At 43.5% G+C, this 26773-nt stretch overlaps 1 protein-coding gene across 4 annotated transcripts in view; it reads right to left on the bottom strand.

Annotated features, from left to right (window-relative positions):
- The window catches only part of LOC106587064 (serine/threonine-protein kinase BRSK2), a 200425-nt gene that overhangs the window by 8919 nt on the left and 164733 nt on the right, over nucleotides 1-26773 (bottom strand). For all 4 annotated transcript variants that reach the window (XM_014174956.2, XM_014174958.2, XM_014174960.2 and 1 more), the window contains 6 exons: nucleotides 21572-21632; nucleotides 18829-19036; nucleotides 17285-17333; nucleotides 12876-12999; nucleotides 6892-7072; nucleotides 6036-6125 (listed from right to left, as the gene is read on the bottom strand). In XM_014174956.2, coding sequence (XP_014030431.1) covers nucleotides 6036-6125; nucleotides 6892-7072; nucleotides 12876-12999; nucleotides 17285-17333; nucleotides 18829-19036; nucleotides 21572-21632 — 713 coding nt within the window. The remainder of the gene's footprint in view (nucleotides 1-6035; nucleotides 6126-6891; nucleotides 7073-12875; nucleotides 13000-17284; nucleotides 17334-18828; nucleotides 19037-21571; nucleotides 21633-26773) is intronic.

Below are 26773 nucleotides of genomic sequence, written 5' to 3'. Positions count from 1 at the left end.
CGGGGCCTGAATGACATCACGGTTAAAAACCGTTACCCGCTACCACTCTTCACCTTGGCTTTCGAGCCTCTCCAGGGGGCTGCGTTTTCTCTAAGTTGGACCTTCGAAACGCCTACTATCTGGTGCGGATACGGGAAGTAGACGAGTGGAAAACAGCCTTTAACACGGCTAGCGGGTACTACGAATACCTGATGATGCCATTCGGACTGACCAACGCCCCTGCAGTGTTCCAGGCCCAGGTTAATGATGTTCTCTGTGACATGTTGAACCAGTTCCTGTTCGTCTATGTTGATGACATACTAGTTTTTATCCCGCTCAGCTCAAGAACATGTCCTCCACGTCCGACAAGTCCTCCAGCGTCTTCTGGAGAACCAGGGTTTTGTTAAAGCTGAGAAATGCAAACTCCATCACTACACCATCTCCTTCCTAGGATACATCATTGCTGCAGGTAACATGCAAATGGATCCTGGCAAGGTGAGAGCAGTGGTGGATTGGCCTCAACCCAGATCCACAATGCAGCTGCAACGCTTCCTGGGGTTTGCTCATTTCTAACTCTGTTTCATCCGGGGTTACAGCACCCTGGCTTCCCCCCTCTCTGCACTCATCTCTCTCAAAGTTCTGTTCGTATGATCCCCAGCTGCTGACCGGGCGTTTCTGGATCTGAAGCACCGTTTTACCACAGCCCCCATCCTAATCCATCCGGACCCATCCCGTCAGTTCATGGTGGAGGTTGATGCCTCGGACATCGGAGTGGGGGCCATCCTGTCCCAGCATTCTGTACAGGACCAAAAGCTGCATCCCTGCACTTTCCTCTCCCATCGTCTCAATTCCGCTGAGAGGAACTATGACGTGGGAAATCGAGAACTACTCGCGGTGAAGATGGCGTTGGGGGAGTGGAGGCACTGGTTAGAAGGGGCAGAACATCCATTCGTTGTGTGGACTGATCACAAGAACCTGGAATATCTCCGCACCGCCAAGCGCCTCAACTATAGGCAAGCTCGATGGGCCCTGCTATTCGCTCTGTTCAACTTTACCATCTCCTACCGCCCAGGGTCCAAGAATGTGAAACCGGATGCGCTCTCACATCTCTATAGCCCTGCTGCTACACCGTCGTACCCCGAGACCATCCTCCCTACATCTTGTCTAGCGGCTGCACTCATCTGGGGTATGGCACTTCTGGCCCTTCTTTGGACACTGTGTTAACAACCCTCCAGACGAGCTTCAATGCCATACAACTCTCCTTCCGTGGTCTCCAACTGCTCCTAAATACAAGTAAAACTAAATGCATGCTCTTCAACCGATCGCTGCCTGCACCTGCCCGCCTGTCCAGCATCACTTCTCTGGATGGTTCTGACTTAGAATTTGTAGACAACTACAAATACCTAGGTGTCTGGTTAGACTGTAAACTCTCCTTCCAGACTCACATCAATCATCTCCAATCCAAAGTTAAATCTAGAATTGGCTTCCTATTTCGCAACAAAGCATCCTTCACTCATGCTGGCAAACATACCCTCGTAAAACTGACCATCCTACCAATCCTCGACTTCGGCGATGTCATTTACAAAATAGCCTCCAATACCCTACTCAACAAGCTGGATGCAGTCTATCACAGTGCCATCCGTTTTGTCACCAAAGCCCCATATACTACCCACCACTGCGACCTGTACGCTCTCGTTGGCTGGCCTTCGCTTCATAATCGTTGCCAAACACATTGGCTCCAGGTCATCTACAAGACCCTGCTAGGTAAAGTCCCCTCTTATCTCCGCTCACTGGTCACCATAGCAGCACTCACCTGTAGCACGCACTCCAGCAGGTATATCTCTCTGGTCACCCCTAAAGCCAACTCCTCCTTTGGTCGTCTCTCCTTCCAGTTCTCTGCTGCCAATGACTGGAACGAACTACAAAAATCTCTGAAACTGGAAACACTTATCTCCCTCACTAGCTTTAAGCACCAGCTATCAGAGCAGCTCCCAGATCACTGCACCTGTACATAGCCCATCTATAATTTAGCCCAAACTACTACCTCTTCCCCTACTGTATTTATTTATTTTATTTATTATTTTGCTCCTTTGCACCATATTATTTTTATTAACTTTGAACTTTCTTCAAATTATAATTCTACCATTCCAGTGTTTTACTTGCTATACTTTATTTACTTTGCCACCATGGCCTTTTTTTGCCTTTACCTCCCTTATCTCACATCATTTGCTCACATTGTATATAGTCTCATTTTTGTCTACTGTATCATTGATTGTATGTTGTTTTACTCCATGTGTAACTCTGTGTTTTTGTATGTTGTCGAACTGCTTTGCTTTATCTTGGCCAGGTCGCAATTGTAAATGAGAACTTGTTCTCAACTTGCCTACCTGGTTAAATAAAGGTGAAATAAAAATAAATTAATAAAAATACAGAACCAGGTCCATTCCCAGCCATTTGCCTGCAACCTGTTTTGTAATAAACATCTGAGATTCAAACTGTCTGTCTCCTGTGTCTGCATCTGGGTCTTATCCTGAGTCGTGTTGTGTAGTGTCATACCCAAGAAGACTCGAGGCTGTAATTGCTGCCAAAAGCGCTTCAACAAAGTACTGAGTAACGGGTTTGAATACTTATGTAAATGTGCAAATTTGCTAACATTTCTAAAAACCGTTTTGCTTTGTCATTATGGGGTATTGTGTGTATATTAATGAGGGGGGAAAAACTATTTAATCAATTTTAGAATAAGGCTGTAACATAACAAAATGTGGAAAAAGTCAAGGGGTCTGAATACTTTCCGAATATAAGTGTTTAAAACCCAAATCAGAATACTTTTTCTATTGGAGTTCTGTGTTTTGGGGTGGATATATAGCGTTTTGCCACAAAACATGATTATTTGTCTAAAAATAAATAAATTCTCTTAAATAAAATTACCTTGCAATATTTTCAACAAAATAATGTATTTTTTTCACTAGCCCATGGCATGGTAAAATAAAAATAACAGGTATCTCTCTTTCACAAGATGTGTTATAATTAATGTCAATTCACCAACATTTCAGAAAAGGTATATATTGCGTTTTGGAATCAAAACCCATCAAATGGAAAGTCTTATTCTTACTTTGCATGGATGTTTAAAGTCCGTGCATTTCAAAGGGGGAGGGTGGGTGTCTACCTCCATTGCTTCTCTTCAGACGTTCTGTTTCTCTCTGTCTCTACCCATCTGTCAGTCTGTCTCTCTAGATTGGTCTCTGACTCTCTGTATGTAACTCTTTCTCGTTCTCGATCGATCTCTTATCTGTGAGGTAAATTAGCTGGGTAGGGTGAAAGCTAATGGGAGATTAGAAATATTCTACTTGGAACGGGGGGGGGCACTCAAAGTACAAAAGGACGAGAAAATGTATTTGCGCAAACACATACATGCACGCACACGTTTCCACGCACGCACACATACACACACCAGCCATCCTTTTCCCCATGAAATATTCACACGTACAAATGAAGTCAGAATTCATACAGTATGAGTGGCATCTGTAGTAGCTAATAGTACTCTTAAAACTTGGCACCGCATGTAGTCCCCTCTGGTCTCGGACACTGAAGGAGTGAGTGCAAACAGATTGCACAGATCTGTTTCAAATATTAGACTAGAGGTTGATTTAATATTAGTAAAGGTTGTGGATGGTCAAATAGGTTTTTGGATAAAACACATGCCCTCAGTGTGTTGTTATACGTGGCACACACTGTTCAGTATCAGTGTGTGATACCTGGCATTCAGTGCATGAATCCGACCCAGAGCCATAGACACACAGAGTTAGGCAAACTCATTTTCAGTTTTAGAATTACCCAGGCAGCCATATTGGCACCAAAAAGTCCAAGACCATCACATGCATGGAATATTTGGAGCCGACATAGATTATCAGTTTCCAGACTCTGTGTAGAATGTCTATGGCTCTGGTTGAAACCCTTGCATTCCACGCAGCATGCCAGACCAGTCATTCAGTTATTTTAGTGATTCTCTGACAAGTGCAGTTAGATCGAAGCTGTGGATGATGACCAAAAGCAGGCTGGGATGGACTGACAGGTGAAAGAGGGTGAGAGGAAAAGAAGGAGATAGAGATGGATAGAAAAGGGAAAGAAAATACAGGGCTAGAGGGTTGTGGTCAATTCTAGCTCAACTAATTCTGGAAAACAACTGAATTTCAGTTAATTAATTGGAAATCAACCACTATTTGAAATTGTTTTTTCAATTAATTAATTGAATTTCAATGAATTCCCTGGAATATGGTAAAACCTTTGACCCCAAACCTGAAAAAGGGACAAAGACATGGACAGATGACAAAGAAAACAGAGAAAACTGAAAGAACGAGAAAGAAAGAAAGAAAGAAAGAAAGAAAGAAAGAAAGAAAGAAAGAAAGAAAGAAAGAAAGAAAGAAAGAAAGAAAAGAAAAAGAGAGTGAAAGCAATAGTGAACATTTTAAAGAGGGGTGGGGATGAGTTATTGATGGAGAAAGTGGTTGTGGTGTTGCATACAGTGAACAATTTAAAGAGGGATGGGGATGAGTTATTGATGGAGAAAGTGGTTGGGGTGTTGCATACAATGCCTGATAACAGTTCCCATCTGTGACAGGGTGAGTCCCAGGCATTCAAAGTGCTAAGACTGCTAGCTGGTACATGTGCTAAATGTGTGAACTAGAGAGTGGTCAAACCAGTGTTATTCACTCCTGGTCCAAGAAGTAGGTAGGGGTGTGTGTGTGTGTGTGTGTGTGTGTGTGTGTGTGTGTGTGTGTGTGTGTGTGTGTGTGTGTGTGTGTGTGTGTGTGTGTGTGTGTGTGTGTGTGTGTGTGTGTGTGTGTGTGTGTGTGTGTGTGTGTGTGTGTGTGTGTGTGTGTGTGTGTGTGTGTGTGTGTGTCAGGCCAGCTTGCTAGCATTAAAGGGAAAACAATTAAAAAATCCAACTCCATATTCATTATCTTCAGCCCCCCCCCCAACATATGTGAAAATGGCATGTCTCTATGTTTTGCAGTAAAACATGCCATCACAAATGACACCATCAACCAATTAGTAGACAATTAGTAGAAAATGCCTACTCATAAATGGTTAAAATGTTAAAATGCACACCGATGATTTAATTGGAAACACTTATCTTCCTCTATCTTTTTTTTTACTACAAAACATAGAAACACGTAATTTTCATGTATGTTGATGTTGGGGTGGTGCTGGAGATGATGAATATGAAGTTTAACATTTTAGAAATGCCCCTTTAACACACCTGTACTTCCCCAAGGATTTGATGATGAGTTGATTATTTGAGTCGGGTGTTAAAACACTAGACTAGGACCCACACATTAGCCTGCACACACTCATACTGTGGGCGCAGGAGTAAAGAAGATGGCTCTAGCATTATTATATTCTATAGTATGTGCTATGTAATGTATGTAATACCATGTCTCACCAGCAGTGGGTGCTGTTATCAAGTGAAGAAACCCCAAGTTAATACAATACAGGCACATAAAAAAAACAACAAGGACAAGTGAAGAACAGAACGTGACTCTGTCTTTCTTTTCTTCCATTCCTCCCTGTTCAACCCATCTTCATCCAAGAATATCAAACTATATAATACATACATGTACTGAGCTAATGTGAGGGGGATAGTTTTGAAGTGTTACATCATGTTGGTCCTTATTATCTATATGGGAAGGTTACACTGGACACAAGTTCAATAAAAAACCTCTTAACCGAGAGCTGGTTGGAAAGTGTAAAAAGTTATCAGAAAACGTTGTCAAATTCAATTCTGTGTGTGTAGGTCATGACTGAGCCCTGGTGTGAATGCAAGAAAGTCAGGAGAGAGTGTGATGTCTCGAGGATACCAACGCTGTTGCTTTGTTGGTGCCGGGTGCATCTGCCATGGTGTGGGCCATGCATGTGGAGATGCCTCGTGTCAAAGCGTGTGAGTCGAGCCGCGCTGTGACTGTGGCATTGCCGTGAGCTACGGGGATGCCGAGAGAGGGGGAGTGAGGGGGGGGTAGTGGAGGGGTGGAGGGGGAGAGGAGAGGGTCTCTACTTACCAGAGATCTGCTGGACCCCGGGCTGGTCATGTGAGCTCATCAGTTGAGCCTGAATGGTCTCAACAACACGCTTGAAACGGCGGCTGGGACCTGGTGAGAGAGGGGGAGAGACAGAGAGAAAAATTAGGGATGTAGAGAGTGAGGAGGAGAGAGAGAGTATGAGGAGAGAGATAGAGAGGGAGGCAGAGAGGAGGTGGAGGAAGGGAGTGAGAGAGAAATAGAGAGAAACAGAGAGAAACAGAGAAAAACAGTCCTAGAAGTTGATTGACTGAAAAATAAGAAATACTCTTGAAAATAACCAGAATAATTGACAGAAAATAAGCTTGTGGTGTTGAAACACAGAATGTCACACCAGTAGGATGCAAAGAGTGTCAATGTTATGGAAACAATGACATCATTTCCATTATATTTTTCTCACAATAGCCTCAATGAAGCTTCAATTTTCATTCAAGCACATGTAAATCTCAAAGGAATTCAGCTGAATTAAATGAGAGTCTGTTCAACATCAATTTAACATAAATTATCCACATGGGAATAAGCAGACAAACTGCAGAGACGACACAGAATATTTGGCTGGAGATGATGCTCCAGTGTCATTGGCCAGAGGTTGTCCTTTGAGACTCAGCAGGGACTAAAGTGCAGTGTGATTATGGTGGGAAAAGGTCTCTGTTTCTCTGTCCTCCTTCTCACCAGGCTTCTGTGTAATGTTGCTTGCATCAGCTTGTGTATGTGCTTGTACATGTGTGTACATATTCAGGAAGTGTCTGTGTGTATACAGTGTTTGTGTGTGTATGTTAATGTGTGTGTGTGTGCACGCATGTGCCTGCCTAACTGCCTGCCTTTCTGTGTGTGTTACCTGAGAGCAGGGTGAAGGTGACCGAATAGATGCCGTTCTCTTTGGTGGCGGCGGTGCTCTCCGTATAGGTGATGTCCACCTGGAACTTGACCGGCTTCTGAAACACTGTAGGGCCGGCTGTAGACTTATACTCTGCCCGGAAACTTGTCTGACTGATCACACTGTGGCTCAGACTGGGGATCTATATGAGAGAGAGAAGGGAGGGAGAGGGGGGGAAGGTGGGAAGCAGGAGGTAGGGAAGCAGAGGGAGAGAGATGGGAAAGGGAGGTGGAGGGTGGGAAAGAGAGAGCAAAAACAAAGAGAGAGCACAGGAAAAAAGAGAGAAAACAATCCGTTTCAATACAGAGACCATGTGTGACTAGTGAGAAAAAGGATATGTACAGTGCCTTGCAAAAGTACTCATCCCCCTTGGCGTTTTTCCTATTTTGTTGTATTACAACCTGTCATTTAAATTGATTTTTATTTGGATTTCATGCAACGGACATACACAAAATTGTCCAAATTGGTGAAGTGAAAAAATATATATAACTTGTTTAAAAAATATTTAAAAAATATGAAAAGTGGTGCGTGCATGTGTATTCACCCCCTTTGCTATGAAGCCCCTAAATAAGATCTGGTGCAACCAAATACCTTCAGAAGTCACATAATTAGTTAAATAAAGTCCACTTGTGTGCAATCTAAGTGTCACATGATCTGTCACATGATCTCAGTATATATACACCTGTTCTGAAAGGCCCCAGAGTCTGCAGCACCACTAAAAAATATATCAGAAACTTTTAACATCCCACGGAGCACCATCAAATCCCTTATTAAAAAATGGAAAGAATATGGCACCACAACAAACCTGCCAAGAGAGAGCCACCCACCAAAACTCACGGACCAGCCAAGAAGGGCATTAATCAGAGAGGCAACAAAGAGACCAAAGATAAGCCTGAAGGAGCTGCAAAGCTCCATAGCGGAGATTGGAGTATCAGTACATAGGACCACTTTAAGCCGTACACTCCACAGAGCTGGGCTTTACGGAAGAGTGGCCAGAAAAAAAGCCATTGCTTAAAGAAAAGAATAAGCAAACACATTTGGTGTTCGCCAAAAGGCATGTGGGAGACTCCCCAAACATATGGAAGAAGGTACTCTGGTCAGATGAGAATAGAATTGAGCTTTTTGGCCATCAAGGAAAACGCTATGTCTGGCGCAAACCCAACACCTCTCATCACCCCGAGAACGCCATCCCCACAGTGAAGCAGATGACAGGGACTGGGAAACTGGTCAGAATTTAAGGAATGATGGATTGCGTTAAATACAGGGAAATTCTTGAGGGAAACCTGTTTCAGTCTTCCAGAGATTTGAGACTGGGACGGAGGTTCACCTTCCAGCAGGACAATGACCCTAAGCATACTGCTAAAGCAACACTCACGTGGTTTAAGGGGAAACATTTACATTTCTTGGAATGGCCTAGTCAAAGCCCAGACCTCAATCCAATTGAGAATCTGTGGTATGACTTAAAGATTGCTGTACACCCACGGAACCCATCCAATTTGAAGGAGCTGGAGCAGTTTTGCCTTGGAAGAATGGGCAAAAATCCCAGTGGCAAGATGTTCCAATCTTATAAAGACATACCCCAAGAGACTTGCAGCTGTAATTGCTGCAAAAGGTGAATCTACAAAGTATTGACTTTGGGGGGGTGAATAGTTATGCACGCTCAAGTTTTCTGTTTTTTTGTCTTATTTCTTGTTTCTTTCACAATAAAAAAATATTTGCATCTTCAAAGTGGTAGGCATGTTGTGTAAATCAAACGATACAAACCCCCCCAAAAATATATTTTAATTCCAGGTCGTAAGGCATGAATACTTTCGCAAACCACTGTATATGAGCTAAAATACAGAGAAGAGGCGAGACAAAGAGAGACAAGACAAGACAAGACAAGACAGGAAGAGACAACACTGGATCTGTTACACTACAGCACAGCGCTGTTAGGGACCATCAGACTCTGAGTCAATTACAAATGACAGCGGGTCACACAGCAACAACACAGTGTTGGGCTACAGAGACTAGGGTGCCTTTGAAAATACAAGAAAACAAACCTGCTGGGAAATATTACAGAGGTTAGATAATTGGCAAGGTGTAGGGTTAATGCAAGTCAACTACTGTAGTGTGATGATGGTTGTGTCATGACAGTGTCAGTGTCAAAGTCAGTTTCCATCCGTTGTCGTGACTGTTTTGACGCTGTGATGTACCATTATAATGACACAGCTATGCACAGCGTGGCCAAGAAAAACTTAAGAAGACTCAATCAAGTCCTTTCCTTGGCTCTCTTTAATGTCAGAAATCAGACTGCTGTGCACCAATCATATGCAGACTACAAAAAGCAGGCTGCTGTTCACTGATTACACAATAACACTGACCTTCACTGGGAAAGCAGCAGAGGGAAATGCAGGCAGTAGCACTGTCTAAAAGTTGCTCTAAATCGAAAGATAAATCACAGTTGCTAAATAGTGAATTTATCCACTTCACCTCATGGACAAACCAATAAACATAGCCATCACTTTGTGTGCTAGTTCTAATAATGATTTCAATGTTTGAAGACCAGGATTTTGTATATATAATTCCATACAATAACAAGTCAAATAGTATCATGGCGCCGGAGGAGATGGCTGCTGTTTCACGATCCCCTAACCAATTGTGCTGTTGTGTGCGTTTTTTCACGTGATTTCAAACTTATTTTGTACATAATGTTTCTACCACTGTGTCTTATGACTGAAAAGAGCTTCTAGATATCAGGAAAGTGATTACTCAGCCCGTACTGGAGGAATTTTTCTTTAACGAATCGGATGGGAAGAATTTACTTCAGATGCCCGACAAGGCCCTCATCCCTGTCATTCTCTAGAGAAAGAGACAGAGATATTGGGGGCGAAGTTCTGTGTTCCTTGTAAGGATCCGACGGCGAGCGGGTAATCTCCCTTTACCATCGGTCCTATTAGCCAATGTACCAGCAATGGGATATAAAATAGACAAACTACAATCACGTATATCCTACCAACGGGATATTAAAAACTGTAATATTTTATGTTTCACTGAGTCATGGCTGAACGACGACATGAATAACATACAGCTGGCGGGTTTTATGCTTTTTCTCTGCAGGATAGAACAGCGGCTTCTGGTAAGACAAGGGCTGGGGGTCTGTGTATATTTGTAAACAACAGCTGGTGCACGAAATCTAAGGAAGTCTCTAAGTTTTGCTCACCTGCGGTAGAGTATCTCATGATAAGCTGTAGACAACACTATATACCAAGAGAGTTTTCATCTATATTCTTTGTAGCTGTCTATTTACCACCACAAACCGATGCTGGCACTAAGACCTCACTCAATGAGCTGTCTACAGCAATAAGCAAACAGGAAAATGCTCATCCGGAGGCGACGCTCCTAGTGGCCGGGGACTTTAATGCAGGGAAACTTAAATCCATTTTACCTCATTTCTACCAGAATGTTAAATGTGCAACCAGAGGGAAAAAAACTCTAGATCACATTTACTCCACACACAGAGACGCGACAAAGCTCTCCCTCACCCTCCATTTGGCAAATTTGACCATAATTCTATACTCCTGATTCCTGCTTACAAGCAAAAACTAAAGCAGGAAGCAACAGTGACTCGGTCAATAAGAAAGTGGTCAGATGAAGCAGATGCTAAGCTACAGGACTGTTTTGCTAGCACAGACTGGAATATGTCCCAGGATTCTTCCGATGGCATTGAGGAGTACACCACATCAGTCACTGGCTTCATCAATAAGTGTATCGATGAAGTCGTCCCCACAGTGTCCGTACGTACATACCCCAACCAGAAGCCATGGATTACAGGCAACATTCGCACTGAGCTAAAGGGTAGAGCTGCCGCTTTCAAGGAGCGGGACTCTAACCTAGAAGAGTATAAGAAATCCAGCTGTTCCCTCCGACGAACCAGCAAACAGGCAAAGCATCAATACAGGACTAAGATTGAATTGTACTACACCGGTTCCGACGCTCGTCGATGGGGCAGGGCTTGCAAACTATTACAGACTACAAAGGGAAGCAAAGCCGAGAGTAGCCCAGTGACACGAGCCTACCAGACGAGCTAAATTACTTCTATGCTCGCTTCGAGGCAAGTAACACTGAAACATGCATGAGAGCATCAGCTGTTCTGGACTATGTGCTCATGCTCTCCGTAGCCAATGTGAGTAAGGCCTTTAAATAGGGCAACATTCACAAGGCCGCAGGGCCAGACGGATTACCAGGACGTGTACTGCGAGCATGCACTGACCAACTGGCAAATGTCTTCACTGACATTTTCAACCTGTCCCTGACTGAGACTGTAATACCAACATGTTTCAAGGAGACCACCATAGTCCCTGTGCCCAAGAACACTAAGGTAACCTGCCTAAATGACTACAGACCCATAGCACTCACGTCTGTAGCCATTAAGTGCATTGAAAGGTTGGTCATGGCTGACATCAACACCATTATCCAAGAAACCCTAGACCCACTCCAATTTACATACCGCCCCAACAGACCCACAGATGACACAATCTCTGTTGCACTTAACACTGCCCTTTCCCACCTGGACAAAAGGAACACCTATGCGAGAATGCTATTCATTGACTACAGCTCAGCATTCAACACCGTAGTGCCCTCAAAGCTAATCACTAAGCTATGGACCCTGGGACTAAAGACCTCCCTCTGCAACTGGATCGTGGACTTCCTGACGGGCCGCCCCAGGTGGTAAGGGTAGGTAGCAACACATCCGCCATGCTGATCCTCAACACAGAGGAACCTCAGAGGTGCATGCTCAGTCCCCTCCTGTACTCCCTGTTTACTTATGACTACGTGGCCAGGCACGACTCCAACACCATCATCAAGTTTGCCGATGACACAACAGTGGTAGGCCTGATCACCGACAACGATGAGACAGCCTATAGGGAGGAGGTCAGAGACCTGGCCGTGTGGTGCCAGGACAACAACCTCTCCCTCAACGTGATCAAAGACAAAGGAGAGGATTGTGGACTGCAGGAATAGGAGGACTGAGCACGCCCCAATTCTCAATGATGGGGCTGTAGTGGAGCAGTTTGAGAGCTTCAAGTTCCTTGGTGTCTACATCACCAAAAAACGATCATGGTCCAAACACACTAAGACAGTCGTGAAGAGGGCACGACAAAGCCTATTCCCCCTCAGGAGAATGAAGAGATTCAGCATGGGTCCTCAGATCCTAAAAAGGTTCTACAGCTGCAACATCGGTTGCACCCTCTGACCGGTTGCATCACTGCCTGCTCAGCCTCCAACCGCAAGGCGCACGGCCCAGTACATCACTTGGGCCAAGCTTCCTGCCATCCAGGACCTCTATACCAGGCGATGTCAGAGGAAGGCCCTAAAAATTGTCAAAGACTCTAGCCACCCTAGTCATAGACTGTTCTCTCTGCTACTGCACGGCAAGCGGTACCAGAGCAGCAAGTCTAAGTCCAAAAGGCTTCTTAACAGCTTCTACCTCTAAGTCATAAGACTCCTGAACAGCTAATCAAAGGGCTACCCAGACCCCTCTTTTACGCTGCTGCTACTCTCTATTCATTATCTATGCGTAGTCACTTTAACTCTACCTACATGTACACATTGACTCTGTACCGGTACCACCTGTATATAGCCTCGGTATTGAAATTTCACTGCTGCCGTTTAATTATTTGTTACTTTTATTTTCACATTTTTACTTATCTATTTTTTACTAAACACTTATTTTTCTTAAAACTTAATCATTGTTGGTTAAGGGCTTGTAAGTAAGCATTTCACTGTAAGGTCTACACCTGTTGTATTCGGCGCATGTGACAAATACAATTTTATTTGATCATAAGTAGGGGGGTGACAAAGGAGGGAGCAAGAGAGAGAGAGGAGATATACACATACAGTAGATGGAGAGGGAGAGAAAGCGGAGCGGTGAGGAGCAAAAAGGAGTGGTGAGGAGCTCTTACAGAGAGGAAGGCGTGAACGATGTCTGCTTTGATGGAGCTGAGAGGCTTGTCTCTGATCACCACAAAGATCTGCTCCTCTTTCTCCAGGTTGATGAAGTTACCAAACCATGACTTCTTGGCAAGCCTGCAGGGAGGGAGAAAAAATTGTGCATTCTCACAGACACATACATGTCAGCAATCTAGAAGGACACACACTCACTTAATTTAGTAGCTGCTGGAGAGAAGACTAATGCATCATGTCGAGAGGACAATTAACATAGTGCCACACTCATTTGCATATTGCAACATGTACCATGCTTTGTCTGATCTTTAAGGGTAATGAACAGAAACTGTTTAAGGGAGTAGTGTTAAATTCAATGTTCTTCTAATCTAAAATCACTTTGTTCCTCCTAGCCTGGTCCAGATGTGTATTTCAACCAACTGGTGACTATAATGTATGCCATGACAATTATAGTCAGAGGAGTTGGTTAAAGCACATTCATATCTGAACCAGGCTATTCTGTTTCTACCTCCCTCTATCATCTAACTTCAACCCTTGTGCATGTTCTGTAAGCCCTCTTCCTCCCTCTGCTTGTCCAAATAGCCTCATATTGGTCCCCAATAGCAATGACATCATCCTGACTACCTTTGCTACGAACCTACCTCAAGGCCCCTTCCTCATTTCTGCCTCATCTCCAACTATCCAACCTGACTCTAGCTGTGTCTCTCTCTGTCTGTGAAGCAAACTGGAAGAAAACCACTAAAATATTCATGCGGAACAATTCCCTAAAAATAGCCCAATCAACAGGAAGGAGAGTCCAATCTGCATAATTGTGGGGATTGTTCACACAGGACTCTTGGGCAGAATCCCTACTGCCTGTAGCTTACATAGTCACTCTCCCAGTGGCAAAAACACCAAAGGTAGAATGAGTTGACTTTCATGCACATGCATGTAACAGAGGTGGTTCAGTGACCCACAATCAAGTGACGAATCTCCTTGCCTGAGACCTGCAGCTTCCTGAACTAATGTCTCCAGACATTAGCTTAACGGGCAAACATCAGTGAATCACAATCACTAGTGACCTTGCCTGAGACCAATTTTTTTCCTTATTTTTTAAGGGGTGGATCAGTTTTAATATTGCAGATAGATTGTGGCTTCCATCAACGTAATTGTCTGCATCATTTTCAATCCCCTATATATCATTTTTGTAAATATATATATAATATATATATATATTTGTATATATTTTCCTTTAATATTTTCCACTAACCATACCACCCCTCAGCTAATTTGAGTAAACTAATGGACAACAACACTTAGGCTTCTACTTTCAGCTTATACATATTATATACATTTTACCGACACAGTATATTTTACAATAGTTATCTTTTGTTTGTTTTTTGTCCCATCATTCAGCTCTACTCAACCCCTCCCATCTATCTCTGAACACTATCCAGTTTTGATTTCTATTTGCCATATATTTTTCAACTGTGCTGTGATGTTTCAAAAAAGTTCTGAACCTTTCTATTCTAATAGTTTATACAGATTGCGACCAAAAACAAGCTTAGCAATTGCTAAATCCTTAGCAATCTACACAAAATACCCCATAATGACAAAGTGAAAACAGGTTTTTAGAAATGTTTGCAAATTTATTACAAATAAAAACAGAAATACCTTATTTACATAAGTATTCAGACACTTTGTTATGAGACTCGAAATTGAGCTCAGGTGCATCATGTTTCTATTGATCATCTTTGAGATGTTTCTACAACTTGATTGGAGTCCACTGGTAAATTCAACTGATTGGACATGATTTGGAAAGACACTCACCTATCTATATAAGGTCCCACAGTTGACAGTGCATGTCAGAGCAAAAACAAAGCCATGAGGTCGAAGGAATTGTCCATAGCGCTCCGAGACAGGATTGTGTCAAGGCACAGATCTGGGGAAGGGTATTAAAATATTTCTGGAGCATTGAAGGTCCCCAAGAACACAGTGGCCGCCATAATTCTGAAAAGGAAGAAGTTTAAACCACCAAGACTCTTCCTAGATCTGGCCGCCCGGCCAAACTGAGCAATTGGGGAAGAAGGGCCCTGGTCAGGGAGGTGACCAAGGCCTGATGCTCACTCTGAGAGAGCTCTAGAGTTTGTCTGTGGAGATGGGAGAATCTTCCAGAAGGACAACCATCTCAAAATCAAATGTATTGGTCACATACACATGGTTAGCAGATGTTATTGCGAGTGTAGCGAAATGCTTGTAAAGTTTCCTAAGGACTAGAAGCGAGGCAGCCCTCTCTGTCGGCGCCATTGTTCATTGTACATCTCTGCAGCACTCCACCAATCAGGCCTACATGGTAGTGGCCAGACGGAAGCCACTTCTCAGTAAAAAGCACATGACAGCCCACTTGGAGTTTGCCAAAAGGCACCTAAAGACTCTCAGACCATGAGAAACAAGATTCTCTCGTCTGATGAAATCAAGCTTCAACTCTTTGGCCTGAATGCCAAGCGTCACGTCTGGAGTAAACCTGGCTCCATCCCTACGGTGAAGCATGGTAGTGGCAGCATCATGCTGTGGGGATGTTTTTCAGAGGCAGGGACTGGGAGACTAGTCAGAATCGAGGCAAAGATGAACGGATTAAAGTACAGAGATCCTTGATGAAAACCTGCTCCAGAACACTAAGGACTTCAGACTGGGGCGAAGGTTCACCTTCCAACAGGACAACGACCCTAAGAACACAGCCAAGACAACGCAGGAGTGGCTTCGGGACAAGTCTCTGAATGTCCTTGAGTGGCCCAGCCAGAGCCCGGACTTGAACCCGATGGAACATCTCTGAAGAGACCTGAAAATAGCTGTCCAGCAACGCTCTCCATCCAACCTGAGCTTGAGAGGATCCGCAGAGAATGGGAAAAACTCCCCAAATACAGGTGTGCCAAGCTTGTAACATCATACCCAAGAAGACTCGATGCTGTGATCGCTGCCAAAGGTGCTTCAACAAAGTACTCTGTGAAGGGTCTGAATACTTATGTAAATGTGATATTTAAGTGTTTTATTTTTTATAAATTAGCCAAAATGTATAAAAAACTTTTTTTGCTTTGCCATTATGGGGTATTGTGTGTAGACTGATAAGGGGGAAAAAAATCGTACATTTCAGAATAAGGCTGTAATGTAACAAAATGTGGAAACAGTCAACGGGTCTGAATACTTTTCAAAGAAACTGTATATAACATTCTATTGGTTGTAAGAATTTTGTATAATAATTTAAATAGAAAAAAAAGTTTTGAATCCAGTGTAGTTTTGTATATCAGTTCATAAACCATGTTCCATGGAATTGGTACATAAAAAATCTCTACCCAACTATTCTGCAGCTGCACATTTTTTGGTCCTTAAATTAAACTGGTATACTTTTTTATTTATCACAATTTTCTTTAACCAATTTTGGTCTTGAATGCAGGGCTGATAGACATATCCTTACTTTTTCCCCCTTCCACTTCCATTTTTGCAGTAATGCTGCAATTAGTTGGTTGTAATTTTGAGTAGAGCAGACATTTCCAAATATTTTTGTTAGCTGCATGTGTGATATAACAGTCCTATTTATGATATCATTTACAAAGATTATACTTTTTTTTTTTTTTTCAATTAGTATATTTGAGTATAACCATAATATTTATTCTCTTTTCTGGTGAAATAAACTGAAATTGCAACAAACTTTCTATGGATTGTTAAAAGAATTGCGATATTTTGGAGAATATTTCATTTTCAAATAACCGAAAGTGAGAGGTTGTAATCAGAATAAAGGGAAAAAGGCCATTCTTGAACATGGGGTGAGACATTCTTACTAATCTGCTAAAGAACCAGTTTGGATTTAAGTACATCTTTTGTATGACTGAAGCGTTAGGTCTAATGCTTTAATATTTAATCATTTCTGCCCTCATAATTCATATTCATTATATAAATAGGTCTGTTTAATTTTGTCTGGCTTGCCATTCCAAATCAAATGGAATCTTTTTTGCTCGTATAATTTTAAAAACAAGTCGCTAGGTGTAGGCAAGGCCATAAGCAAATAGGTAAACTGGCATATGGCTAAAGACAGGGATTTTCCTGAAGACCTGCGTTAGATCTCCGAAAGAACACCTACAGACCACCTACGGGTCCCTATGGCGCTTGACCTCTAAATGTTTAGTAAAAGGCATAAGCTGACGCACACCCAAAAATGTTCTGTAGAGGTGCTGACTATAGGAGAGTAAACTATAAATAAGAAAGAAAGTCGCACACTCTAGTTATGCTCCCAAACATTTAATGGATATAGCAAACAACGTTTCGGTACACAGTGCCTTCTCAGGGTTTGGGAACATAACTAGAGTGTGCAGACTTTCTTTCTTTACCTCAATGTTTGTCAAACGTTGTATTTATGTTTTCCTGGGTCACTCACTCTGGTGAAGAGTCTGGCGTGAGGCTGGACATGTCCTCCTGGGTGGGAACTGTGGAGAGAGGCAGAAAACGAGGTCAAAAGTGAAAGGTTAAAGGCCCAATGCGGTCAAAAATGTGATTTTTCTGTGTTCGATATACATTTGCACACTATGAGGTTGGAATACTACTGTGAAATTGTGAAGATGATGATTACACTTTTACTGTAAGAGCTGTTTGAAAAGACCGCCTGAAATGTCAGCCTGTTTTGATGGGATGGAGTTTTGGCCTACCTGGTGACACCACCAGGAGGTACATAGACCAACAAGAATGACTTAATTCTTACCCAAAAATGATTTGATATTGAGATAAAAACATCTGTATTGGACCTTTAAAGGTGAAAAGGTCAGACAAATGGGCAACATCGCTTGATTGACATCGGAGAGCACTATAGAGGGTCCAGTGTGGACATTTAAAAAATAATAATAATAATTATCACTTGATCCTTACTATGTACATGAATACTGTATAGTGCATAAGTACAACAGTAAGTCAAAAATCCTTTCCTCCTTAATCTTGTTTATAAATTGGTTTGTCTTTTACCATTGTAATACCATTATGTACAAAGGTTATTCTGGATAAGATGGACAATATCCCTTCAAGTTGTAGAAATCATGTTAGGGAAAGGAAAGGTGATACCTAGCCAGTTGCACAACTGAATGCATTCAACCGGGAAGCAATTGTTGTAGGGGTTAATTGCCTTGCTCAAGGGCAGAACAGCAGTTTTCCACCTTGCTGGCTCTAGGATTCTGTCCCAAACGCTCTAACCGCTAGGCTACCTGCCGCCCCTTAGTAATGGAGGATTTAAATGATCTATCACCGAGCAGCACATATTACATGACAACCTACCTACAGGCATTAAAACGTTATACCACTCATTAGAAGAAGAAAAACACACACTACAGTTTCCCCAATTACATATATGAGCTTGCACGCTTTGAGAACCATCATAACGCCTATGGTAAAGCTCTGAAGCTATACGCTCCTTATAACACAAGCAACCCTTATTTTCATCTTTGCTCCTCTCATCGGAATGGAATAGCCGTTGATTTATAATGTATATGACTAATCATATAGAATTGAATGGGACTCGCATAAAGAACCCCTCCCCTTGGTTTAATAAGATTATATCACAACGTATAGGACAGAACGATTACTGTTAACCCTCTTGAGATTAATGCAGATATTCCCCTGTGCTAAGCGCTAACGCTAGCACTCTACTGGGAGAGTGTAAAATATCTTTCTTAACAGTACAGTATGACGTGTTCTACTGTTCACCAGAAGTGTGTACAGGTAGGATTTTAAAACTCATGGTGACCAAACCCCTTGACCAGGTGGTTCCAGCAAGTCGTTGCGCTGGGGATGATATACGCTGCCCAGAAGGATGTAGCTGTGAGCCACCAAAGGGTCCCTTTCCTATACCCACTGTTAGTGTTTGTGGAAACTCTGCCTTATTCCCTCACCTCTCGTCCCCCTCCACAAGTCTCCTACCCCAGTCCAGTCCAGTACCTTGCATTTTCCTGCGATGGAAGCGCGGCGAGCCCAGGAAGCTATTCTTGATGGAGTTGAGACGCGTCCTCCAGGGCAACCCGCCGATGGAGGGGCTGGGGGGCGGCGTGGGGCTAGGGGTGCCCGCCGGGCTCTCCTTGGGCGTGTGCACCGGAGTGCCCTTGGGGGTAGGGAGGGGGCTCCCCCGCGGAGAGGGGTGGGGAGTCACCTGTATGGTGGGGACAGATTTGTGACCGTTGTGGTCAGGGTGGAGGCGGTGTCGGCGGATGGGGGACATGGGTGGCGCCGGCGACAGGGGGATGGAGAGCTTGGGGGGCACGGTGAGGGGCGGGTGACGGCGTGGCCGCGGGCTGTTGGGGACGTAGGGGGGGCTGCCCAGGGGTGAGGAGGGGGAGGTGGGCTCCGACTTGGGGGTGGTTGGGCTGTCAGCCGAGTTGGGAAGGGGGTTGGACCTGGTGGTCTGAAGGGGCTTCTCAGACACTTTGGGCTTGGCGGGGAGGGTCTGTGTGCGGGGGTGCATCAGGGGGGACCCCATCTTTGGCGTGTAGGAGTTTGGAAGCGGGTGTGGGTGCACGCGGTTGGCCCCCCCTACCCCGTTATGGTTAAGGCGGAACTCTGGGGAATGGGTGGGGCTACAGTTGGGCGACTGACAGAGGTCCGGCGACTGGGGCGGGATAAAGAAGCGCCGGACCGGCTGCGATTGGACATGCACCGTTAGATTGACAGCGCAGGCAGCCAATGAGAGACCACGCCCAGAAGCCAAGGGACATATATAGAAAACACCACAGCCCAATAAAGGTGTATTGCAATGAAAAGGCACCAGGAAAAAAACAGAAATATAGTAAGAAATGACATGGAGGAGAGGATAGGTGGAGCGAGTGACACACAGGCAGGGAGAGTGATGAGAGTGCAGAAAGAAAGACAAGAAGAACATGCCATTAGCATAACCAGCCAACCAGGAGGCAGCAGCACCATGGGGGAGAGAAGTGTTGAACATTACAAGCATTCATGAAGCCAAACCCAAACCGGCAACTGAAACAGCATCCAAAGCTAAACTGCATTAGCTTCCAGATTGGTGGAAAGCAGCCAGTCTGCATGCACAATGCTGTGGTATGAATGACATAGCAACTCTCATGACAAGACATGAAAGTTTATGACAGCTTATGAAAACTGGCATGTATTAAACGTTTATGCAAGGTTTAATGGCTTTTTGTTGTGTCACTCATATGGCAGCATTATGAGGCATTTATGACGACTGCCTTTGTGAAGGGATCCTCATTAAATATAACGCATGAGTGTGTATGTCTCTGTGTGTGTATGTGTGTGGGTGTGTGCGTGTCTGGGTACTAAAAAGTTTAAAGGTCAAATTACACTCCTAAACCCTAATCTCCATATACATCAGTAGGTGTGATCCCATCAATGTGTGACATAATATGTAGCCTTACATAATCGGCACAATATTTATACTTAAAAAAGGAGGACTAAAATGGCATCACCCCTATTTGAACCAAATCCTTTACAGTGTCACTCATCATAAAAAAGAATATAAAGTAACATTTAGGCACAAAACCCTTGCTGGGGTTGCTGACAGATATAAATATTTGCCAGAAAGAAATATCCTCAACTGTGAAACTTTTACAGAATCCTTCACAACACTGACAGTTCCGCAAGAAGAAGCAGAATATGTGATGACTGCATGTTTGTATCCTCGCTAAGGGCTGGCTTTAAAAATGCATGGCCTTAGGAAAAGAATGGAGGAACTGTGCATGCTAGCTAAGAGCTGTTTAGTTGATTTGTAGCCCTAACCTTTACAGTCATCTTATATAACATGGCAGCATTTTCCAATGTATTCCCTAATCAAAGATGACTTTGATGGATTATGTTACTATTTTATAGTACTGGTCATTGAACACCAAATCCCACATATGGGATTTATAATAATGGTGAGCTGTTGGGGGAATTAAGAACTTGAAAACAAGAACGATGGGTTCCCTCATCAGAACTTAAGCCCTTATGAGACCTCACATGGATCCAATGATACATCACAAGAAGCCCTATGACATGCAGCCTACATAGCTCTGTCATAACAATGATATAACAACAGTCGTAACAGGTCATGATAACCAACCGTATATTACAGTATAACAAATGATACAACCCATTAATGAAGTATAAATTATTTTAAAATGATTCTGTGACCCGCACTAATACCTCATATCAGCGTTATGTCAGGTGTCATAACTCGTGCCTGTGTTTTGGGCTATCATGTCACATTAGATAGATTTGAACCTTTATTTTAAACTTTTTCCAGAAATAGAATTACACCAAAAATGAAAGCAAATGTCTGATGATGGTGCTGGGCCATCTGACATAAAAACAAAAACAGTGTTTGAACAAAAAGCTTTAAATACAGTTAAAATCGAGGTCATGTGACATGCTTGTCCAAAACACAGGGCCCTAGTCATAAGCTGCCATAGGGTATAGTGACTGGTAGCTTTACACTATTCTTACGACAGGATTATCCAGGTTTCATGTCAGATGGTCTTTCAGAGAGGTTTTACCATGGATTCCTCTATGAGCTGCCCTATGTATAGCCTTATGAGCGGCCATAGCGAGTGAATAGCAGTGTGTGCATTCCGGTGACATCCACAGCACAGCAGAGCTAGCGGTGAGGTGAGTTGGTGCAGTGCAGTGTGGGCCCCGGGGTGGGCTAGTGGGTGGTACGGGACAATCAAACTCTTACCCTGGGACTGCTGAGAGGACTAGTGGAGAGACCGGAGGATGCTCCACTGATAGACCGTGACCTGTAGACACACACACACACACACACACACACACACACACACACACACACACACACACACACACACACACACACACACACACACACACACACACACACACACACACACACACACACACACACACACAGGGTTAAAGACATCCTCTAACAATGCAATATGTGTGCTACAACGGGAAAACACTGAACACTACAATATGACCACACACTGGCACACCCCTAGCTGGAGGGAGGACAAAAAGCTCCAAAAGGATATAAGCTCCAAAAGGAGTAGGATAAAGTTGCCCCTATATACTGATCTAAGATTGGTTTTGTGATTTACCCCCATAATGGTTAAAAGTTGCAATTTGGGAGGGTAAGCTGATCTGTGCCTAATGGCATGTTCTACCTGAAGCTTCTGGAAGAAGTAGAGGAAAGACATCAGAAGAAGATGAGTTCATTAACGTAACTCCCTTGAACACAGTTGTATGTGGCTGTAGCACTTGGTATGCCGCTCTCTGTACTTTTTGAAAACTTTGCCCTGAGCATAAAAGGTTGGCGGAGATTCAATCATACAGGGTAAGTAGAGGAGATTGACTCAAACAAGGATGGATAACACTGGATGTAGCCAGGGTTATTTCAACCCTGGGGAGGGGGTCTGTTTAGGTTGGGATTTCTGAGCTGTTTTATTAAACACATTTCTCTCTTTCCTTCAATCTCTCCCCCTCTCTCTCTCTCTCTCTCCGTCTCTCTCGTTTCAATTCAAGTCAAAGGGGCTTTGTTGGCATGAGAAGCAATGTTTACATTGCCAAAGCAAGTGAAATAAACAATCGCAGATGAACAAATAACGTTAAAACACACAAAAGTTTTAAAAAGAGAAAGACGTTTGAAATGTTATATTATTAACTATGTGTAGTGTTGTTACAAAGTGCACATAGTAGAAGTACAAATGGCAAGGGAAAATAACTAAACAGATACATTTACTTTGGTGTTTGTGTTCCACTGGTTGCCGTTTTCTTACTGCAGCAACAGGTCACGGATTTCGCTGTGATGAGTGCACACAGCGCTATTTCACATAACAGATATGGGAGTATATCAATATTTGATTTGTTTTCCAACTATTTTTAGGTCCATGTAACATGAGGGAAATATGTCTCTCTTATGCTATCGTACATTTGGCAGGAGGTTAGGAAGTGCAGCTCAGTTTCCACCTCATTTTATGGCCAGTGGGCACATAGCCTGTCTTCTCTTGAGAGCCAGGTCTGCCTATGGCGGCCTCTCAATAGCAAGGCTATGCTCACTACATCACTACAGTCTTTTTTCCTCAGTTTTCTATCAGTCACATTGGTCTCTCTCTCTCTCTCTCTCTCTCTCTCTCTCTCTCTCTCTCTCTCTCTCTCTCTCGTATACACCGTATGGAACAGCGGGGACTGTGAAGCAACACAAACATAGGCTCAGACACATGCATACACACACAATAACATACGCACTATACACACACGTACACATGGATTTTGTATTGTAAATATGTGGTAGTGGTGGAGTATGGGCCTGAAGGCTCAGTTGTATAACTGACTTAATTTTGCTGGACCCCAGGAAGAGTAGCTGCTGCCATCCATAATAAATACAAATACTGTACTCTCTCACTCACTCTCAATCTCTTCCTGGCTCATCACACTGTCCATCTCTCTTCTTTTCTCTCTCTCTCGCTGTCTGTCAATCTCTCTTTCTCCCTCTCCGCCATTTCACTCAGCCTCTCTCTGTCTGTCAATCTCTGTCTCCCTCTCCCTCTACCTCTCCTTTTATCTTTGATGAGGCGTCAGAGCTGTCCTTGTGCATAGCCTCATATGGCCTTGTGTGTACAATATGACTAACACAGTCACACAGTGGTTGTAGACTAAAACAACAGACAGTTGAAAGGTTTGGAGTGTGTTGGCTTTTAAATACTAGATTGGGTGTACTTGCCAACCGTGTCTGTCTACATGACAACAAGACATGCAAAGCATCAGAGTCTAAAGTCAACATCTATACAAACATGTCAGCTACGCCGTGAGTACACACACAGACACACACACACTGCAAAATGAATTAATAATATTTTATTTCTTCCTCTTCTCTTGTCCCTCCTCTGTTGTCACACCCCCTCCCTCCCTCACATCACATAGGGCCACCGATGCCAATCGAGGTTTGGGGATTTAATTTGCAAAAGACAATTTGGCTATTTTGTTGGAAACTAAAATTGAAACAGTAAATCATGTTTAAATATGCTGCCGTGTGCACGCACGTGCACTCAAATGCACGCACACATACACACTAAGCTTCAACCTCAGGGAAGGATTTCATCCGTAACCTTATCAATGCTATCTGGATTAGAAAATGGCGACAGTAATACAAAGCGCAAGGCGAGCGAACCAGAACCTAAGAGATGAGCTGCCTTTCACCGAACTGCAATGGAATCCTCCAGACAGGGCTCTACACAGACAGACATCGAGTTCACAGTAAGGATACAGGAGATGAAGTAACGTTACCGCACTACAAACTACATGAAACAGTAACAATGGAAAACAGAAGAAGATTGATGAAAGGAGACACACTACAAGCCACATCTCAAGACCACAGAGTTAAGATGCAGGGGAGTTTCCCTCAGAAGTCTCTCTATGAGCGTGCCATACTGCATTCCGGAATGTAGTAAATATTGATAACTGAGTTTATGTTGTAAAGGCATATTGAGTACATATGAGTCAAACATGTTTATTTTGTCATATACACAGGGGCGCAACTTTCACTGGGAACGGGGGGGGGCATTGCATTTTTGTCCACCCCAGTTTTATCATTGGAATGTGCTACAAAGCGAGGCAACAGCGTGCTTCAGGACCATGCAAACGCCTCCGAGCGGTCGGATAGGCTGTTTGCAGTGTTTATCCGACTGGACAAAAAAATAAAATAATAATAATTATGTCCCCCCCACTTCTAAAACCAAAGTTGCACCCCTGCATATAGTCATATGCTTTCAGTCATTTCTGTTTTGTGTGTGTAAACATCAATATATATATTTTTTGTATTTTACTATTTTACTATTTCTTCAATCCAATTACGATCTTGTCTCATCGTTGCAACTCCGCAAAGGGCTTGGGAGAGGTGGAGGTCGAGTCATGCGTCCTCCGAAACATGACTCGCCAAACTATGCTCCTTAACACTCACCCGCTTAACCCGGAAGCCAGCCAAGAAAAGGCCTCCCGGCCAAACCCTCCCCTAACCCGGACGCCACCCTATGAGACTCCCGGTCACGGCCGGTTATGACACAGCCTGGGATCTAACCTGGGTCTGTAGTGATGCCTCAAGCACTGCGATGCAGTGCCTTAGCCCGCTGCGCCACCCCCGGAGGCCTAAACATCAGACATTTTATGGTTGTTCGTTCCTTATTCTGCTGCAAGGTGAGGCGCTTTTAAATTACAACAGATTATTGTACTTGTGTGTACGATCATACACACCTCGCCAATATCAGGTAGTCTTTCAAGCACATAATTGAAAGAAATCTGTTGTTCGATGACGATTAAATACAATGTGTGGGTGTGTGTGTCTGTGTGTGTGTGTGTTTGTGTGTACGTGCGCATTCTGTCAGTGGAGGCTCCGGTATTTATTTAGCAAAGATGACAACACATAATCCCTCCGGACAGACACAAGCAAAAACTCATGACATAAATGTTATGCACCAGCTGAGGCTACACCTAAACATTAGAAATCTGACATGCTTTTTGGGGTGAAAATGAGACTATTTTTCAGTCTGATCAACTGTAGGCTACTAATAAGAGCATATACCTTATGCGCCCTGTCCATCTGGTCAGCGTAAACTAATTGGTAACGTTTTTATTTTATATATTTTTATTTAACCTTTATTTAACTAGGCAAGTCAGTTAAGAACAAATTCTTATTTACAATGACGGCCTACCAAAAGGCAAAAGGCCTCCTGTGGGGACGGGGGCCTGGGATTAAAATAAATAAATAAATACAATAGAAATATAGGACAAAACACACATCACAACAAGAGAGACAACACTACATAAAGAGAGACCTAAGACAAAAACACAGCAAGGCAGCAACACATGACAACACAGCACGGTAGCAACACAACATGGTGGCAACACAACATGGTAGCATCACAAAACATGGTACAAACGTTATTGGGCACAGAAAACAGCACAAATGGCAAGAAGGTAGAGACAACAATACATCACACAAAGCAGCCACAACTGTCAGTAAGAGTGTCCATGATTGAGTCTTTGAAGGAAGAGATTGAGATAAAACTGTCCAGTTTGAGTGTTTGTTGCAGCTCGTTCCAGTCGCTAGCTGCAGCGAACTGAAAAGAGGAGCGACCCAGGGATGTGTGCACTTTGGGGACCTTTAACAGAATGTGACTGGCAGAATGGGTGTTGTATGTGGAAGATGAGGGCTGCAGTAGATATCTCAGATAGTGAGGCCTAAGAGGGTTTTATAAATAAGCATCAACCAGTGGGTCTCGCAACGGGTATACAGAGATGACCAGTTTACAGAGGAGTATAGAGTACAGTGATGTGTCCTATAAGGAGCATTGGTGGCAAATCTGATGGCCGAATGGTAAAGAACATCTAGCCGCTTGAGAGCACCCTTACCTGCCGATCTATAAATGATGTCTCTATAATCTAGCATGGGTAGGATGGTCATTTGAATCAGGGTTAGTTTAGCAGCTGGGGTGAAAGAGGAGCGATTACGATAGAGGAAACCAAGCCTAGATTTAACTTTAGCCTGCAGCTTTGATATGTGCTGAGAGAAGGACAGTGCACCGTCTAGCCACTCCCAAGTACTTGTATGAGGTGACTACCTCAGGCTCTAAACCCTCAGAGGTAGTAATAACATCTGTGGGAAGAGGGGCATTCTTCTTACCAAACCACATGACCTTTATTTGGAGGTGTTCAGAACAAGGTTAAGGGTAGAGAAAGCTTGTTTGACACTAAGAAAGCTTTGTTGTAGAGCATTTAACACAAAATCCGGTGAGGTGCCAGCTGAGTATAAGACTGTATCATTTGCATATAAATGGATGAGAAAGCTTCCTACTGCCTGAGCTATGTTGTTGATGTAAATTGAAAAGAGCGTGGGGCCTAGGATCGAGCCTTGGGGTACTCCGTTGGT

This window comes from Salmo salar, chromosome ssa26 (assembly GCF_905237065.1).
Source record: "Salmo salar chromosome ssa26, Ssal_v3.1, whole genome shotgun sequence".
Classification (NCBI taxonomy): domain Eukaryota; kingdom Metazoa; phylum Chordata; class Actinopteri; order Salmoniformes; family Salmonidae; genus Salmo; species Salmo salar.
The sequence above is the reverse complement of the archived record's forward strand: the minus strand, read 5'-3'. Positions and strand labels throughout refer to the sequence as shown.